General features: G+C 46.5%; 1 protein-coding gene across 3 annotated transcripts in view; it reads right to left on the bottom strand.

Moving 5' to 3' along the window:
• Positions 1–3,214: 3,214 nt before the first annotated feature.
• The window catches only part of sv2ca (synaptic vesicle glycoprotein 2Ca), a 179,360-nt gene continuing 163,249 nt past the window's right edge, over positions 3,215–19,325 (bottom strand). For all 3 annotated transcript variants that reach the window (XM_041186439.1, XM_041186440.1, XM_041186441.1), the window contains one exon: positions 3,215–4,271. In XM_041186439.1, coding sequence (XP_041042373.1) covers positions 4,088–4,271 — 184 coding nt within the window. In that variant the 3' untranslated portion in view covers positions 3,215–4,087. The remainder of the gene's footprint in view (positions 4,272–19,325) is intronic.

The raw sequence follows: 19,325 nt of genomic DNA, 5'->3' as shown, positions 1-19,325 counted from the left end.
TGAATCCTAAAGTCTACAAAAGCAAAACTAACATGAATTCGGTAAAACTCTACCATCTGCCAGTAATCAATTGCATTATGATTTATGACAAATAATGGTTAACTGCATCTCCTGATTTCCACAAAAAGACCTATCTAGTCTGCTTTTTTGCCTATGCTAATATTTGTATTAAACTATATTCCTTTTCTACTAAATGGATTATTGACACAAAATACCTTTTCATGAATGTACAAATGTTACTGTCCACCCTTATCAGCAAATGTCTACAAAGTGTTGCCCTCGTGCTCCACAAGAAATCTTGCACCAGTCTATGTTCTGAAGCATGTAAAGTGACTGTGCTGAAATACTTACAACATATGATCAGTTACAGTGGAATTCTGATTAACAAACTCTACAGACATTTATTTTCCCATTTTAATTACACTTGTAGAAAATGTCCTAAGAAGGCTAAAGGGAGCATTGCATGGATCCATCTATATACAAAAGTTTTGGCATAAAGCCTGCATAGGCATTAACAAGAACTCCTATAGGATTTTCATTTATCCTATAAGATAGTATTGGATTTAAATTATAACAATCTAAAGAGGTTATATATAATTTGTGAATAGTTTGCCTTACTGGATATTTGGTAGCTGTTGACCCTTATTTCCTTAAGAGTGTATGAATTCACAAATCACATATGTGTCACATTTTAGAATGCATTACTTGAACAGGTTGTATACATTTTATGAATTTGTGTACTGTTATAATTTCAGCGCTATTATACTGAACTATAGCCTTTCTAAAGAGCTTTGTCTCCCTGGCCTACTAAATTCTGGCGATGGCCCTGGCAGAGACAGATGCAAGTTCACAAATACAAAGAAACAACTGCAGTGAGTTCTCAGAGTTACAGACTAGACCTACAACACATACGCATATCTAAAACACTAAGACATGAAGAAGATACAGACAAAAAAGTTCTCAATTTTACATAGAGGCAGGTAAATATTATACATTGCAGAATAATGCCAATTATGTTCATCTTTAAGTGTTTGTCAGAATACAATTCCAAATCCTATAAGACGTTAGTCTGAAAATAAAAGGGCAAAAATCCTTTTGTTTAATTAGAATATTTAGAATGAGCATTCTTGATATTCAGTTCTGTGCAGCTCAGGATGTAAATTCTAAATGAACTGCCAACCCGAACTGAAAGAAACAGCAAGCATCTCCTTGGCTGCTCTGTGACTTCCTGGGTCAGTTTTTGCCACTATGCAGGTTTCACACATTTTGGTTCCTTAAAGGATTAGGTTTGAACTTGACCTTTATCTTAAGTTCCTGGTGTATAGTTTTTAAGAATGCACAACTTCTTAACGATAAAGTGGGATTGTTACAGATCCCATTATAATAGAGGAATGATTATCCAGGAAATAAATGTTGAGCAGAAAACATGATGGAGGTTCAAAATGAAACTAATTCAGAATGAGAGTTTTGGAGGATTACCAAATGAACTTCAACATATGTTTAGCTTTTCATATGTTCTTATGAACTGCTCATCTCAAAGATAACTGTGATAGCTGATAATCGTGGGAATGGATACTAAGTTGGTTCATCATTCACCAAAGGACATTCACCAAAAAAATAACACCGTGCTGCCTCCAAGTTGATCTTGAGGTGAACTCATTTCATGCTGAAGCAATTGGTGCCATTTTTATATTGTCCACTGGAGGTCAGACTTAAACAAATGTTGTCTTCCCCTTGATCTTTGTATACAAGTATAAATAACAAGGGAGGTAAGCCCAAAAATCCATTTTAGCTCAAGCTCTGGGTGCGTCTGATCAGGTTAACATGTTACAGAGTAGACCAACGGAAAGGGAGGAAGTTCACTTGTCATTAAAAGAATCTTTGCAAAGTAATCCTCAAAATGCCTGTGAGAGTCCAAGCTAAGGAAACAGAATGCTTCCCTACTGAAGTTGAAAGTTCAGCCCATTAACCCAGTCCTTTTTACAATTCTAAAATACAAGAAAATTATTGAAAAATTGTAACTGTAAATTACCAGCAGAAATTTGGTGGCTGTAGCTCTCACTGGAAGAATGTGGTTAAATAAAAAATTCCCAAGAGGACTAGAAAGGTCCAACAAACTATGGCAACTGATCAGCAAAATATCCCATTGAGCTGTTATATGCTCCACCTGATATTTTCATTCCATTCGCATCACTGAAAAGGAGAATTGGCGTAAGGGGAAAAGTGGTTTATGATGGACAGATGATCTGATACTAAATGTTTCAAGCCCCACCAAAGTTAAAATTCCAGCAAATTAGTTCCAAAATGCATTCATTTCTATTGTCAATATTTTTATTTGATAACTTATTGATGTAGTGCCTTGGGATGTTTTTACTACGCTAATGGTGATATATAAATGCAAGCTGTTTGTTGTTGTATTGAATGGAAAAATAATGAACAAAAGAAGGTTTCCTCCTCCCCAGACAATTAAAAAAGCTCAATTTATTAAGGTGATATCAATATCATGCTATAAACGAGTTAGATTTTCCTCCATTTGCTAATTATAGTAGAAAGGTTACACCACTTTATCTTCACATCTATTTTTTAGTGAAACTAACGGGTAGAGAAAAATATACTACAATATGATATAAAAGGAGGAAGTCCAAACCTGATCACCAGCTGTGTTTACTTAATGGAAGGATTGGTTTGGGAAATACAAAACAATGGCTGGGAATCTTCCCACAGCTGCTCTGGCTCCTGCGCTTTCTGCCACACTTATATGTTATAGCCACAGCTCCAAGGAAATTCCTAGCCCATGTTTGACAATTCATCACAAAACTATGCAAAGATAGTTAAATACAAGGAATTAAAACAAGACAGGAAATAGTTCCTATTTGAATAATGACCAGATCAACTTTAAATTGTACGAACATTAATATTCAGCACTGGCATTTACAATTGCAATGGAAATAATATTTTATATGTAATGCAAGCTACAATAGGCACAATGCATATTTTACAGGCAAACATGAGGTCAAAGGCCATTCAGGTTTCAAATAAACAAATGGACACTCTATAGGGTTTTGGTTCCTTAACCAGTGATTTTTAAAAATCCTTGATTTTAGTAAATTAAAGATATTCTTTTCAAATGAAATGGTATAAAAGTATGCAAAATTAACATAACTACTTGAATGATTCTGTACATTCTTGTTTAAAATGACATTTTTAGTGCATTTACAGTTTAAACTTTTTAATGTTGTATAATCAGTATAATATTACTGACAATTGTACAGCTCTCTCCTTTTGTAATGTCTCAAATCTCTGTACAATAAATTACTTCCTTGAAGTGTCTGTTGTTTTGTAGCATCGTTATTAAATGTATTTATAAATGAAAATATTAAAGGACAAGTGGAAATGCGAGAGACTAGTTTTCTTTTCTGTGGGACACTGCTATTTTGATTCATCATTAGGTGAGCTTGTATGCAGTTTTAAAGTGATAGTAAGAAATGGGCTACAGTTGGAAATCAATTTCTGCATTGCAATTACAGTCTTCTCTATTCCCACTTAAACAAAACATTGTCCGCGGAAGTTAACATTTTTTGAAAAACAACTGAAAAAACTGATTTAGTCAATGTTAAAGGAATGGAATAATTTCACATCATGGCTGTTGCAAACACTATTAGGAATAATGGCATCTCATTGTTTGCTTCTAGACTTGCTTCAGAACTTTACTGATTTGATGCATTGGCTGATTTATTGTTTTACATTGGTTTAAAGTGATGGAAGGGTGGATAAACCTGAATAACGGTCACACACTCCATAAAAACCTGCTGTCGGAACAGATTCACCATTCCTTCTTTATGCTCTCTCAGCCATACAAACGATTGTGTATGTGCGTTCTGCAGCATCATTGATCACATGACTTTAAATGAAGTAAGAGTGCGTACAGTTCAAGGATATAGGAAGGAATCTTCAGGGAAAGCAAAGAACCAGCAGACGTACTTGTGTGTGACACTACTTTTTCTTACACTACAGGCTTTTTTATTCAAATCTCTCACTTGACCACTGCCACTGGCCAACTAAAAATCCATCAGATGGCTTTACCTAATCACATGAGCACCTGGTTTCTTGTATCAGGAAGCCGGAGTCCCATAAGGCCTCCGCAGACAAGGACAGTGGATGCCAGCAGGATCGGGATTGCTTTGGTTATACCAACCAAAGAACCAAAAATGAGATTTCCGAGTACAGTTGCTGCTTTACACAGGGCATTCAAGAATCCGAATCCTGTCGCTCTGTTAAAAAAAAAATAGTGTTTATTAATTTCAATGAAAGGCATTCATTTTTCCTGAGAAGTGAAGCAGGCACATAGTGCACACTGCGAATATCAAGTGATGATTCTGGTCGTTTTGATAAGACTGAGTCACATCCAGAATATTTTTTTGAAGGAAAAGTAGGTTTAAAAAAATGGATGGTTTAATCAATATAAAGTGGGCTTTTGGTTAAATGGGGAGAAATTGGGAGGCCTTTGTTCAGAAGGTGTCAGTTGCCAATTGTCAAGACTCTGGGGTCGATTTTCTTGTACGGTGAAAATCCGATAAGTGGTGGACAGGGTGACTGGGGCACATTTGGAAGAGACCGAATTATTTTGAAGGTTGGGCTTCATTTAAAATTCAAGAGTGAGCTGTATGCGTATTAATTGAAGGACTTTAAGTTTAACCATGCATTCATTTTGAACATTTTTTTGGATGTTGTTTTCCGTGAAGAATTACCCTTGTAAGGCCTCCCAGGTTCAATGAGGCAGCAGTGGCGGTCCTTCTGGGTCAAAGGAGGAGCTGGGGATACACTCTTTTCCCTATCAAAGGCAAAATCGTGCACAAGCAAATGCTGCAGCAGGCCTAGAAATAAATAGCTAGAACATCAATGTCAGAAGCACCATTCCCGGGGCATGGGTGCAGTGACACAATGAACTCATTGGCTTTACCCAGATGGCAAAGGTACAAATGATGTCTTATTACCTCTTTTGTTCATGATGAAGCCTTTTCATGGTGCTTCCCCCATCTAGCGCCGCTGAACACCCCAAACAATTCCCTCCCCACCTCCACATGTTTATTTTCTAATCACTCTCCTTTAATTCTAAGCACGTGTATCCAACAGATTTATATGATGCATTTACTTTGTGGGTGAAAAGAGTTAGCATGCTTTCCACTATTGTGTGCTAGTTTGCTTTTCATTTTCAGCCTACACTGCTGGCTGGCAACAATGCAAAAAAGAGAGCCAAATATGTAAGTCTCTCCTTGTTAGTACACAGCCTCTCCATCGGCAAGTCCTCAGCAGTGCCTCTTCATGGCAACATAAAGAAACTGGGTCCTTTGCTAAACTTTAGAGAAACTCGGAGGGGGTTTGGCCTCCAGACATGCAGTGTGCAGGGCCGCTGGCACGTGCACACGCTGTGGCAGTCATGATCCAAACTCCCAGCTAAACTGCCTTCTGGGTACCTCAGGAGAGTTGAAGGCTAAGGAAGTAAACCCTGACAAAAAAATCTGGAGTGGAGCCCATAGGTGGACTGATGTCTAAATATGTCATATTTCCAGCAACTCTTGCAACCAAGCCAGTGCGAAACATTGTGATCAGATCAGATCAGATGTGATTCCACAATTGGACAGCACTTACTGAACAATCCCAAATGTCTGAATATTTACATTAACAACCAATTTAAGATTATCAGTCGGGCTCACAATGTAGTTCACTTACGCTTGCTAGAAGCTACATATATTCGTACATAGGGCTCTGTCCTATGCAAACATGAAGAATGTGTCCTGACATTGTGCCTTTTTCAAAAAACAAAAACATGGGGTACAATGATTCCCTGATGCATTCTCCATGGCAACGCTTCAGGGTCAACTTACCAACCAATCAGCACCCTTTCCAATGCAGTGTAAATTGTTGTTACCTTTAAAATTTGATATTCTTCCATCTGTTCTGATGAACGCAGGACAAAAAGTTGCGACAGCATGTCTCTTTTTTGCAGCAGTTCTCAAGTTATGGACAGAGTCTAATTGAGCTTTGCTGCTACTACAAGCTTTGTGTAACTAATACCTTCTTTCAGAACACGTCATGTCACAAGGTGCCCTGGAGACATCCAAGATCAGGGCACCAGCTGGGCCTGATCATCACCTGATGTGACTCTCTCAACAGCATTCTCAACACGCGTAGCTACCACAGCACGGACTGTGATACAGATCATTCCCTGGTGTGCACCATGATTAGCTTGCAACCCTTGAAGTTTTTCATTCAAAGCAGAAATGCCGTCCCTGTATCAATGTCAGCCATATTGTCTACCCAGGTAAATACCAACAGTTCCTTGACTCGATTAATGGGTGCTGTCTGACATTCCCACACAGAGTGCAGAAGCGAAATGGAATATACTTTGAGACACCATCGACAATACCACATCCTCAACATATGGGATGCAAGAGAAGAAAAATGCTGACTGGTTCGAGGTCAATATCACTGTGATGGAACCTGTCATCGAAGCCAAGCAGTCCACTCTCATTAATTACAAGAGAGATCCAAGACAGAAGACTCTGACTGCACTAAGAGCTGCTCAAAGTAAAGTCCAACAGACTGCTAGATGGTGCGCCAATGGGTACTGGTTATAACTCTGCCAGAATATCCAGATGTCCTTCCACACAGGAAATGCTAGGGGCAAGAATTAAGGGCTGAAAAAGGCAACAAGCCCATCAACAAACAGCTCCATGAAAACAAAGGTTATGTAATAACCTCTTGTATTAAACAGCTGAAAAGATGGTGTAATACTACTGTGAGTTGTACTCTAAGGAGAAAACTGTCACCGAGGAAGTTCTGGGCACCATAGAAAGCCTGTCTGTCATGGCAGAGTTGGATATTGAACCCAGTGTGGTTTCAGAACTGGAAGGTCTACAATTGACGTTATCATCTCAATACAGAAGCTGCAAGGGAAATGCCATGAACAAAGGAGGCGACTATTTATTGCCTTCATCAATCTCACCAAGGCATTCAACCAGGTGAGTGGAGGCGGTCTATCTAAGCTGCTGGAGAAAATTGCTTATCCACTGAAGCTGCTCAATGTGGTCTCCTCTTTCCATAACAACGTGATGGCTAAGATCTGCCAGGATGGGACTTCTGGACAGAACCCTTTGAGATTTGTAGTGAGGTCTAACAGGGTTGTGTTCTGGCATCAACACTCTTTGGAATATTCTTCTCTTTGCTGCTGTCATATGCCTTCAGGTCATCCACAGAAGGTGTCTACTTACATACCAGAACTGACAGAAAGCTGTTCAGCTTCGCTCCCCTGAGATCCAAGACAAAGGTGGGCCAAGTCCCCATCAGAGTTGCTCCATGCTGACGATGCCTCATTAGCATTTCATAACAAGGAACACTTTCAGTGACAAAGAGACTCTCTAATACCTGTAAAGAGTTTGGCCTAGGCAGGAGAAAAGGCTGAACAGTTTCTATCTTCACTGTCTCAGACATACCCTGATATCTCTTGGCAGGACAATGTCACCAACTCAGAGATCCAAGAGCACGCTAATTCAATCAGCATAAATTCATTGAGAAGCCATTGACATCTGCGCTGGCCCAGCCACCTTCATCAGATGGATGATGGCCATATACCCAAAGTCCTTTCTGTATGATGAACTGGCCACTGGGTCACAACCTCCTTGGTGTCCATACCTCTTCTACAAGAACTCCTGCAAGCAAAATATGAAGATGACAGACATTGACACTGGCAACTAGAAGACAGCTGCTGACAGCCGTGACCTCTGGAGTTTGACTATTTGGAAGGGCATTGAAAGAGGTGAGCAGAAACAAAAAATTCAGTTGGCTGAGAAGAGGGCCCAAAGAAAACAGAGGCCAGCAAGTCGTGGACCTTCTTGATCTTCATCTGCAGCAAGTGTGGTAGAGACTGCCATGAGTGGGCCTCCTGAGTCACACCAGGCAATGCTTAACACAGAGTTGACCACCACAGCGCAAAACATCACTTTACAAGACAGAAGGCTGCCATCCTATTCTGAGCACACACTTGATTGCTCACAAAGGGTGGTTGAGTCAGAAACACTCCTAACATTTAAGAAATATTTAGATATCCATAGCCTCCAGGGATATGAGCCAAGCACTGGAAAATGGGATTAGTGTAGTCAGATCTTTGTTGACTGGCATGGACATGATGGGCCGAATGGCCTCCTTCTGTGCTGTAAATGTCTATGAGTCAAAAGGCACAGACAGCATTCTGCTTTTACTTGGTAACCACTCAGAAGTATTTCATTCTCCTGCTATTTTCACAATCACATTGAATTGCTATCTTCAGCATTACCACTTTCCCATTTTACTCACAACCTGCTGCTTTCCCTTCTCAGCATGCACATCATATAAAGCTGCCTCACAGGTCTGTGCAACTCTTTGCAAGAATTATACATTACTTCACTCCTACACTTGCTGCAGAGCAAATGGGCTCACAACAAAAGAGAGCTGAGCAGACTGGGGAGAGGGCCAGGTGCTGTACTAGTTCTCACTCAGATGAAAGGGGAAGCCTGAGGCAGGCAGCAGGAGAAACATCATGGGTGGTGAGGCTGGAGGCTAAGTACACCAGGCTGTCTGTGTTCTTCTCACATCTTTTCTCTTTCTACAAGCAAACACACATACAGGCAGTGTGGCAGTATTGCATTGTGCTGCACTCATGTACAACTAGGTAAACTTGTAATTTCGTGACCCTTATCCTTCTTTTTTGGTTGCATCCTATGACTTTGACTCTGCTGTGAAAGAGATGGAGAAAATCACCCTTGCAAAGATGGACTCTCTCTCGCTCCACCCTTCCCAAGCACAAGCTGGCAGTCAGATATAAGAGAAAGAGTGACATAGAAAGATGCACTGGGTGGATCACTTGGCACTAGTGAGTGGGAACTTGTGTGGGTGGTCCAGAAGATAGCTGGCTGGTGGGCATAACCAGGCCCTAGCTCTGATAAGGAGGCAGAAATGCAGACTTCATTGGTCCTGTCTTTAAATAAGTGCGCCTCAGAAATTACCTGAATAATTGGCCTACTTGACTAAAAGCTGTCACGCCATGTTGGCGTGAATTGAAGAGTCACTTCCTTCGACAACACTAAAATGGAAAATCAGATAGGGTTTATAACATGGATCCGATCCAATACCACCCATTCTGCAGGCCATTCCCGCCGCTGCAATTGAATTTCTCCTTCCCCCACCCCCAGGACAGTGTCAAACACTCCCAGATCAAAGTAGATACAGATCAAAATGCTTCTGTTAGAGAGCATAGAATCATAGAATGATACAGCACTCAAAGAAGCCATTCAGCCCATTGTGCTTATGCTGACTCTTTGAAAGAGCTATCCAATTAGTCCAATTCCCCTACCCTTTCCCCACATCCCGTCAACATTCTCCCCTTCAAGTACGTACCAATTCATTATTGAATGTATTTGCATCACCCTTATAGGGAGCGCATTCCAGATCACAACCTGCTGCACAAAAGAAAAACTCCTCATATTGCCTTTGGGCAGAATCATCCCACGTTTGTACTAAGTGCAGTAGTGGGCATTGTTTTAGCCGCCAGCCACAATGGCGGCTTTTCATGCCGTATCATCCCAAACCCGCCGCATTAATTATGCATTCCTGAGAAACACGCCATTTTGATGGTGGGCAGGCTCTCCTTCACCCACCATGGCATCACCTCACACTTCATCATGCCGGGCACGATATTTAAAGTCCAGCCACGCGCTCACTTCTTGTGCTTCCTGCCCACGACTGCTGCAAAGAAGACATGGCCCTGAAAGGCAAAATGACTGCAGCCCCCAGGTTCAATGACCTGTCCCTCCAGCGCCTTTTGGACACAGTGGAGGCCCGCCGTGATGTCCTCTACCCCCACTCTGGCCACAGGATGGGCAACAACCTCACTAATCTGGCTTGGGAGGCGGTGGCAGCAGTGGTCAGTGCCAATGCCCTGCAAAAGAGGACAGCCACCCAGTGCCGAAGAAGGATGAATGGTTTCATCCATTCCGCCAGAGTAATTCACTCTTCTCATCACTCTCAACTCACATGCTCACAAACCCATCACACATCCACAGGGATCTCACACCTCAAGGGACAACACCACTAACTCTCACACACACCCTCACATCTCCATCAGGCTCATATCCTCTCGAGCTCGTGTCCTCATCCTGTCCATGGTTCCGCTCACCACACAAAGATTCCATGCAGTGCCAAGTGTCCTGCTTACACTTTCTCCATCTATTTTCATGCAGGAGAACCTGCTCACATCAGCAGGAAGATGTCCCAGACCCAGGGTAGAGTGGCTCACATTAGGCCCCTCACTCACTTTGAGGAGCGTGCCATCACACTGACTGGTGAGGATGTGGACTGTGGTGATGATGAGGTTGGTGACGAACACCCTCGTGAGGATCTTGCATCACATCATCACCCTCTCAACGCAAATGTGAGTACTCTCTCTCCTGCTTTTAACTCTGTTGACATGCACTACTTATCTCCACTTCGGTTCACAGGGAACTCTGCCAAGCGAGTGATACCCTCAGCCAGCCATTCTCATAGCTCCATCCACGTCCTCACCTCCAGTCTCACCTTCTAAACCCATGGCCACTACCATCTAGAAGGACAAGGGCAGCAGATAGATGGGAACACCACCACCTGGAAGTCACCTCTATGTCACTCACCATCTTGACATGGAGATATATTGCCATTCCTTCACTGGCACTGGGTCAAAATCCTGGAACTCCCTCCCTAACAGCACTGTGGGTGTACCTACAGCACATGTTCTGCAGTGGTTCAAGAAGGCAGCTCACCGCACCTTCCCAAGGGCAACTAGGGATGGGCAATAAATAGTGTCCCAGCCAGCGAAGCCCATATTTTGTGAATGAATTTTAAAAAAGCCAACAGGACACCTCCTCCACTGAAGAGCTGGAAATATGCAGCCTGAAAGACTCGCCAGAGCATTTACCCACACCCTACACCAGTGCAGAGACATGTGGAACCTAGATCTAGAGCAGGCTCAGATTCATAATCGGGTGGTCACCGCATGACACCTATCCGTGGCGGGGGGGCAGGTTCGTGTGAGCTCCCCAGCACTCAGAGGACTACTGGGGATCAGGCATCAGTGAGGTCAGAGTCAGATGATGAGCCTCTGGATTTGGCCTTCCAGCTCATCCAGACATTCAGCAGTAGGCAGAGGAACATTACGCAGAGCTGTTGGGAGCACTCAGTAGAGTGGCATGTGAGTTGGAGGAGTGCGTCCAGCTGCTTTTTGGTGAAGTGATACCTACATGTGCACGTATGGAGGTCTCCAAGGGGAGGATGGCAAATGCCATGGAGACCCTGGCCCAGCAGAATGCGCTCAGACCGGCACTCCATCGCGGGAGCCATGGGGGAGTTCCTGCAGCGGCAATGTGAGGGGGAAATGGGGCACTTCGACATCCCTCCAGGTGCTCCTTCCCCTCAAGGAGTCAGGCAGGGCCCCAGGGCACCTGAAGGGAGGAGGAGCAGCAGCTGGACACCCCAGGGTCATCCACTCAGGAATCTCGGAGGCTGTCCACTCCCTCCAAATCCCCTTTGCCTGTGACCCCCTCAACCTCATCCTCTGTCACACAGAGGGAACAGCTGGCCCACAAGTGATTCTGGAGGGAGAAATGTGTGTGTGGCAGGGCCTTTCGGAGCCTCGTGCAAGCACTCTCCCACGCACATGGATCCTTCATGTATCACACTCACCTCAATTTCCTGAACATTTTCAATGCTGCCTGCTGGGGTTCACTTTCAGTTGCCCATTTGAGTTGACCTGTATCTCCGCCCACCCACTGATCACACTCCCATGCAGCACCTGATCTCGCCCACCACGACTCTCATTTCACTTCTGATTTGGACAGCATGGTCTGGTTTCGGTTTTTTGTGCGCTCCCCCATCTTTTCCCCTCCCCCAATCATCCATTTGCTTTCCCCATCACAGTTGACCCCCCTGACGTCCCCTCCATGACCGACCAGCCACAACCCTTTTCCTTTGGGGATGTCCAAGTGAATGTGCACGTTCTCTTCCTTCCCGAAAATTCAACCCCCATCTACATTCATCTCCCCAACATCCTCCTTCCCACCCCCATGGCCCGTGCCTGCCTCCGAGTCCCCACCAACCTTCCTCGCAGTCCCCTCTACCACTACCAATGAACTCTCACCCTTCCACCCTACCGCCTCACTCTGCTCTTGGTCATTCTCACTATTTCCTCATACCATGCCCATTCTCAATTCGCTCCCCAGGAGGCAGTCAATGACCCATCAGAACCTTCCCTTGAACATTCAGCTGGACATTCCCCCTTTGGACCCTTTCCCCCTGGAACCCTTCTCCCCCAGAAGCCCTTCCCCCCCCCCCCACAATTTAATCCCTCCCCTTCCTGACTCCCTCAGACACACTTACTTCTTCCGCCACCCTTAGTCCTTCTACCTTCCCAATGCCTTCCTCCAGCTTTACCTCTTCCTCCAGTCTCACTTCTTCCTCCAGCCTTACTCCTTCCCTCTTCCAGACTCCCTCAGATGCCCTCACTTCTTCCCTCAGCTTTACTCCTTCCCCATTCCTGACTCCTTCCTTCAACCTTACTTCTTCTTCCACCCTTATTCCCTCCCATTTCTGCATTCCTTCCTCCTCCTGGACTTCCTCTCCTCTCCCCACTCCTTCCTCCCCCTGGACGCCTTCCGTTACACCTTCCACCACCTCCCCCCACCCCCCCCCCCGATACCTACCTCCTCAGTTACCATCTTCTTCCCCATTACTTCCTCCCCGTACTCCTTACCCCCTGACACCTTCATTCCCCCTCCCAACCTCACCCCCTAACACCTTCATTCTCCCCCTCCAAACTTCAACCCCCCAACACCTTCATTCTCCCCCTCCCAACCTCACCCCCATCCACCTGTCACCTCTTCCTGTCCCAGTCAATCCTAGTCCTTCCTCTCCCACCCCCTTGATCATCATCCATTGTGAGCATCAACGGTGACTTTCCAACTTCCGTGATCCACTTTGCAGCAGGGCCATGAGAATCCACCCAGCATGCCATGGACATTCCTCCAGTGTGCCATTGCTGTTGGGCTCCAGCATCTTCTGCTCCTTGGATGTCCGTGATGTGAGCAAGGCCCTGGCGATAAGTCCTGGCTTTTGCACGTCATAGTTGTCAAGACGTGTTTTGCACTGGCATGTTTTTTCCACTGACATGGGTGGACGATCCAGCTGGGTTGGGGGGGGGGGGGGGGGGGGCGTTTGGCGGGGGTGGGGGGGGGGGGGGGGGGGGGGGGCCGTTATGGTGGTGAGTGGTGGGGTGGTAGTATGAGGCCAGAGGCCAGGTCTTATAATGATATGCTGATGCATTACAATGAGGTTCCCGAAGTCCGATGGCAGGGAACACGCCCCATCATCGGCAGGCGGAGCAGGTGATCGCAAACTGGCTTCGCGGCATGGTGAAACTGATTTTTGGCCTTCTCGCCATATAGTCCACTCACGCCACCAAACACGCTTGATGCCAACGGGCACCGATGATTCTGCTCTATGGTTCATTTGCCAGTTACCTCTGGTTACTGATCCTTCTGCCAGTGGAAATAGTTTATGTTTATTCACTCTATCAAAACCCTTCTTAAACCCGCCATGATTTTGAACACCTTTACAAATTCTCCCCTTAACCTTCTCTGCTCTAGGAGAACTGGTCCAGCTTCTCCAATCGCTCCACATAACCAAAATCCTCCACCCTACCAGGAATGGGCAAGTTGTCTTATGAGGAAAGGTTGGACAGTCTAGGCTTGTATCCACTGGGGTTTAGACGAGTAAAAGGCAACATGATTGAAACCTCCTGAGGGGTCTTGACAGGGTGGATGTGGAGAGGATGTTTCCTCTTGAGGGAGAATCTAGAGCTAGGGGTCACTGTTTAAAAATAGGGGTTGCCCATTTAAGACAGAGATGAGGAGAAACTTTTTCTCTCAGAGGGTAGTGAGTCTTTGGAACTCTCTCCTCAAAAGACGGTGGAAGCAGAGTCTTTGAATATTTTTAAGGCAGAGGTAGATAGATTCTTGATAAACAAGGGGGTGAAAGATTATCGAGGTTAGGGGGGAAGCTACAATCAGATCAGCCATGATCTGATTGAATGGTGGAGCAGGTTTGAAGGGCCAAGTGGCCTACTCCTGTTCCTAATTCGTGTTCATCCCTGGTACCATTCTAGTAAATCTTCTCTGGACCCTCTCTAAGGCTTTCACATCCTTCTCAAAGTGTGGGACCTAGAATTGGACACAGTACTCCAGCTGAGGCCTAACCACATCTTTGTTTATAAAGTCAAGAATCTCATATGCCTTTTAAACAGCTTTCTCAACTTGCCCCCTGTAATCTTTAAAGTACAAACCCAGGTCTCTATGGGTTGAATGTTACGCTGGGGGCTCGGGGCTGGGTTCACCACTATCAGCATGGTTTAGATTCAAAATTACGATCCTAGTGGTGAAAGGCACCACATATAGTTGACCCTAACCCTGTAAAGTGTTACAGCCTATACAACTGTCTATAAAGTTACTGCAGCTGCTCGTACAACAATACATGTAAAATGTCTCAAGTGAGGAGAGTACAGCAAGGATCCTGCAAAAGCAGCTGAAATGCAATTCAAAAATAATTCAGCTATGAAGCTGGGCCATAATCTAATTATTTGATGTTCATTTACTTAACCATATTATAAGAATTATTGTTGTGTATCTGTAATTATTTTAGAATCCTGCTGGCGCATTGTCTACCTCAATGTTGTCTGACTGGCCTTTCGCATGAACGCAGCTAACGGAATTGTAGGAAGGCTAATTACGGAAGCTGCTTGCAGATGACCAAAGCATTCCCTCTCGTTATTCATATCCAGCAGGATAACTTATATTAAACACAAAGATTATTACATATTGTTGCAGAGATGTCGTTAGAAACATAGAACTAATTATGAGCTGACTGAATCTCACTGCTCAGCTTACCTGCTGTTGGAGAACGCATCCATGCCTTTGTTACCTCTGCATTCAACTACAGTGGGCACAATTTTGCCTTTGTTGGGCGGGCTTGGCGGGGGCAGGCGGGAAGCTGACTGCCGTCGCGATCGAGGCCGGAAGGTGATTTCACGCTGGCGGGCCAATTAGGGCCCCGCCCAGTGTGAAAAGCGGCTGGGGAAGCTCTGAGAAGTGGGGAGGGGGGACATGTTGTCCGCCGGGTTCAATGGCGACCTGGCAGCTGATTCAAAAGCGGCCCAGGCAGCCCCAGGGAGGCTGCCCTTGTCAGAATTGCAGCAACGACATGGCTGCGATCCAGGAAGGAGAATCCATGCGGGAGGTGAGGTTGGCGGGGCAGTCGGCCCACGTTTCTCCGATGAGTGCCTCACTGCCCTCCTGGAGGAGGTGGCTGCCAGAAGGGACACCCTTGTACCAAAGGCGGGAGGAGGAGGCCACCGCACCTCACCAAGAAAACATGAGAGGAAGTGGCATCCCGGGTGAGCAATGTACCTGGCTCCAGTGCCAGAAGATCTTCAATGATCTGCGATCAGGAAGGGTGATATTGTGTTGGCATCGGTCAGTGTGGAGAACAGTTAAGGGCTGGCCATCTCCCGTCGAGCTCAGGGATGTTAGAGTCTGAGTGGCACCTGTCAATGTCGCTGGAGTTGGCCAATGGTGTGAGCCCTGGCTGCTTGGACTGAGTGCCTTGCGGGTTGAGGGTGAATTGGATGTGCCCCGCGAGATGCTCCTCAGGTGGGGTTGGCCAGGCTGCAATGGCGCTGCAGGTAGAAAGTGGACTAATCAATGTTCCTCTGTCCTTTCAAGAGAAGACATCCCATAACAATATTGAGAGGTTGAGGACTGATGGGGGACCCCCACACCTCCTCGTCCACACCCGCTATGAGCAGGAGGCCTTGGAGCTCAAGAGGCACCTTGGTCAACCAGCCACAGTTGAGGCTGGGGTAAGAGTGCAGTGCACTGAGGTGAAAATTTCAGCTTGCACAACCATTCTAGTGTAGTCTCTTCGTTGATGTGAGCCTTGAACCTGGAGTCCCCATTGATCATCGAAAGACGAAGCCACAACGATGCAGATTTCCGTTATTTCACAGGGTCCCTGGCATGCACAGTGACAGTGTGATGACTCTCACTAATGACATGTTCTTCTTCTCCCTTTTAGGTTCACCAGCAGGTGTTTGCACTGAGGACCCTGAAGGCCCACCCCTGACCCCGGAGGACCACCATGCTACTCACGCACCTGCATTACACCCACTCTGTCAAGTAGGCACTAGTGCAGATACCAGCACCTCAGTGGGCAGTAGAACGCCGACTAGTATCTTGGTGCACAGCGGTGAGGGTACTTCACACTTGCTTGAGGTGCAGGTGGAGGCAAAGAGTGCCCAGGGCGCCAGCAGTTGGAGGGCTGCGGGAGACCAGGATGATGCTCAGTGAATGACTGATGATGAGCCTCTGGAATCATCCATTAGGCAGCAGGTGCTGGATATCCAGCATGGGGTATGGGAGGATCTGGCGGAGATCCATGATGGTATGTGTGCCATGGTTTCTGTTGTAGAGGAGTCCCTGCAGAGCATGACGTCTGCGTTGACCCTCATGGCCGAGCACACTGCCTCTCCTCCAGGGAAAGAATGGCGACACCCATGGAGCATCTACTCCAGTGACAGAATCAGGGGTCCCCGGGGATGCATTCGGACCTGCAAGCCCTCACACAGGCAATGGCCTCGGGTGGTCAGTATCCCTGTGTGAGATGAGTGGGGCACTCAGTCTCCCAGCTAGGTGTTTGGCCATCGATGGTGAGCAAGGAGGTCCAAAGTGACCTGACGTTGGCACATGAGCTGCCTGTCTTCTCTGCGGGCTCCTCTCAGGGATGATGGCAGCAGCTTCTCCGCGCCTCTGCCTGCGACTGTGGCATCTGATGAGGCTGTGATGACTGGGGAGATGCCAGCTGTGGCACTGGCCACTCCCTCCCAGGTGGAGCTAGCACAGGCTCCACGGGCCAGAGGACGACCGCCAAGGTCATCGAGGCCAACAAGACAGTATAGTCAGCAGGCTGTCTCCAATGCCGGTGCCAGCGAGGGAGGGAGCACCCAAATGTAGCACCCACAAACGTAAATTTAAAGCACCTTAAGCACAAGACGAGCTGGTCACAGGTGATATTTTGTTCCCCACTGTGCTTTGAGTTTTTTAATGGTATGATAAAGAACACCGGTTAATGCTTAGTTCAGGAATCTGTCACTTGCAACATTAAAAGAGATTTGATTTCATGTTATTGGCCTAAGTATGCTTCATTTGTTTTGTAGGTGCAGGGTAGGCCAATATTTAATGATGGACACGTGTCTCTTGAACCTTTATTGCACAGGCACTGGGTGTATTTTAGTGGCCAAGCAAATGCTCCTCTCTGGAATCGGGTATGGAGACTGCTGCCCTGGCATGTGGTGTTGGTTCTTAATTGGTAGGCTAGCTGAAGAAACATTGGATCAAAGCATCCCAGGTGTCCCTGGAGGTTACCCAGGTCTGCCTTCATGTCCTCGGCATTCTCCTCACCATGCTCGTCCTCAGACTTGCTATTGGATTCATCATCTGTTGCCTGTGGAGCTACGTCAACATCCTCTTCCTCCAGTGGGACCCCCTTGCCAGTGCCAGATTGTGGAGAGCGCAGTATGCAACAACTATCAGTGACACCCGCTTTGAGCTTCCCAACTGGCCTCTTAATTAACGGCGGGTGCAGGTCCGTCTCTCTCACGCGCCCACCGACTGAAATATCGCCAGAGTGTGCATTGATGTCGGGACGCTCGGCCGACGTCAACGTGAATCATTTCACATGCGAGCGGGTTGGGTGCGCGCCCGCCCGCCGAGATGAAAATTCTGCCCAGTATTTCCAGTGCTGTTCTGGCTGACCTCTCACCTTTTATCTCTGTAAACCTGAAATCATCCAAAATCCTGCTGCCTGAATCCTAATTCACATCATATCCCATTGACCTATCACCCAGGCCTGATCTGGCGTCACCCCGATTTTAAAATTCTCATTCTTGTTTTCAAATCCCTCCATGGTCTCGCCCATCCCCATCTTATAGGAACACAGGGGCAGGAGTAGGCCAATCAGCCCCTCGAGCCTGTTCCACCATTCAATAAGATCTGGTTGTGGTCCCAACTCCACCTTCCTTGCTGCCGCCTGTAACTCTAGGCTGCCTTGCCTAACAAAAATCCATCTAACTTTTTGGCCTTCTTCAGCTACACAATCCTCCAAGATCTCTGCGCACCTCCAATTCTGGCTCTTGTGCATCCCCCAGTTTTCATCACTGTTGAGTGTGCCGTCAGTGGCCAAGGTCCTAAGCTCCGGAATTCCCTTCCTAAGTCTCTCCACCTTTCAGTCCACCTTTCAGATGTGCTTTAAAACCTGTTTGACCCCACCTTTGGTCATCTGTCCTAATATATCTTTATGTGGCTCTGTGTGAAATTTTGTTTGATCATGTTCCTGTGAAAGGCTTTTGAATGCTAAATAATTGTAAGTTATTGTTAGATTGTCATTCTAGGGATCTTGTGGATTTATAATCTGATTCACGCTATATTTCTAAGACTAAGGCCCCGATGTTTGCTCCCGGGTTGGGTGTGCAGTGAAGGCGGGGGGTGGAGGGTGGCCGTTTGGGTGGTGGGGGGGTGGGCGTTTGGGGGGGCGGGGCAGTGGGCGTTTGGGGGGGCGGTGGGCATTTGGGAGGTGGGGAGTGGGCGTTTGGGGGGTGGGGGGGTGGGGTGCACAGGCTGGATTGAAACTCAGGCCTGCCACCCACAGAACGAGTGCGCAGGCTGCCGGGTGTGCAGGCAGGCTGGTGGAAGGCCTATCTCTGTGCTCCAGCACCGTGTTGAACTAAATTAAAAAAAGAAAAAACAAGAACAGCCCTCCAGCCCTCGTCCACCCTAAACTCTCCACGCCCCATCCATGCCAGCCTATGCCATTTCGTACCCCCACCATGAACCCTCATGACCCCATGCCAATACCTGCCCCTCTACCTACCCCTCATGGCCCCCCCATCCTTCCTATGCTAACCCATGCCTCTCTACCCACCCCAGGATACCTCATACCCCCTAGGCTCCCCACATTCCCATATACCAATTTTGTGCCAACTCATGCCAACCCATGAGCCCCCACCCACCACCCTTTTCCCAGTCCATGCCAATTCACCTATTGACAGTTCCTTGACAGCTTGACAGTTCTTTGACCATTCTTTGACAGCTTGATAGTTTTGTGACAGCTTGGCAGTTCTGAGGAGTTTCTGCACTTTTTAGGCACAATCATGGCCT

The sequence above is a fragment of the Carcharodon carcharias genome, chromosome 4 (assembly GCF_017639515.1).
Source record: "Carcharodon carcharias isolate sCarCar2 chromosome 4, sCarCar2.pri, whole genome shotgun sequence".
Classification (NCBI taxonomy): domain Eukaryota; kingdom Metazoa; phylum Chordata; class Chondrichthyes; order Lamniformes; family Lamnidae; genus Carcharodon; species Carcharodon carcharias.
Note: the sequence above shows the minus strand (reverse complement) of the source record. Positions and strands in the feature narration are given on the sequence as shown.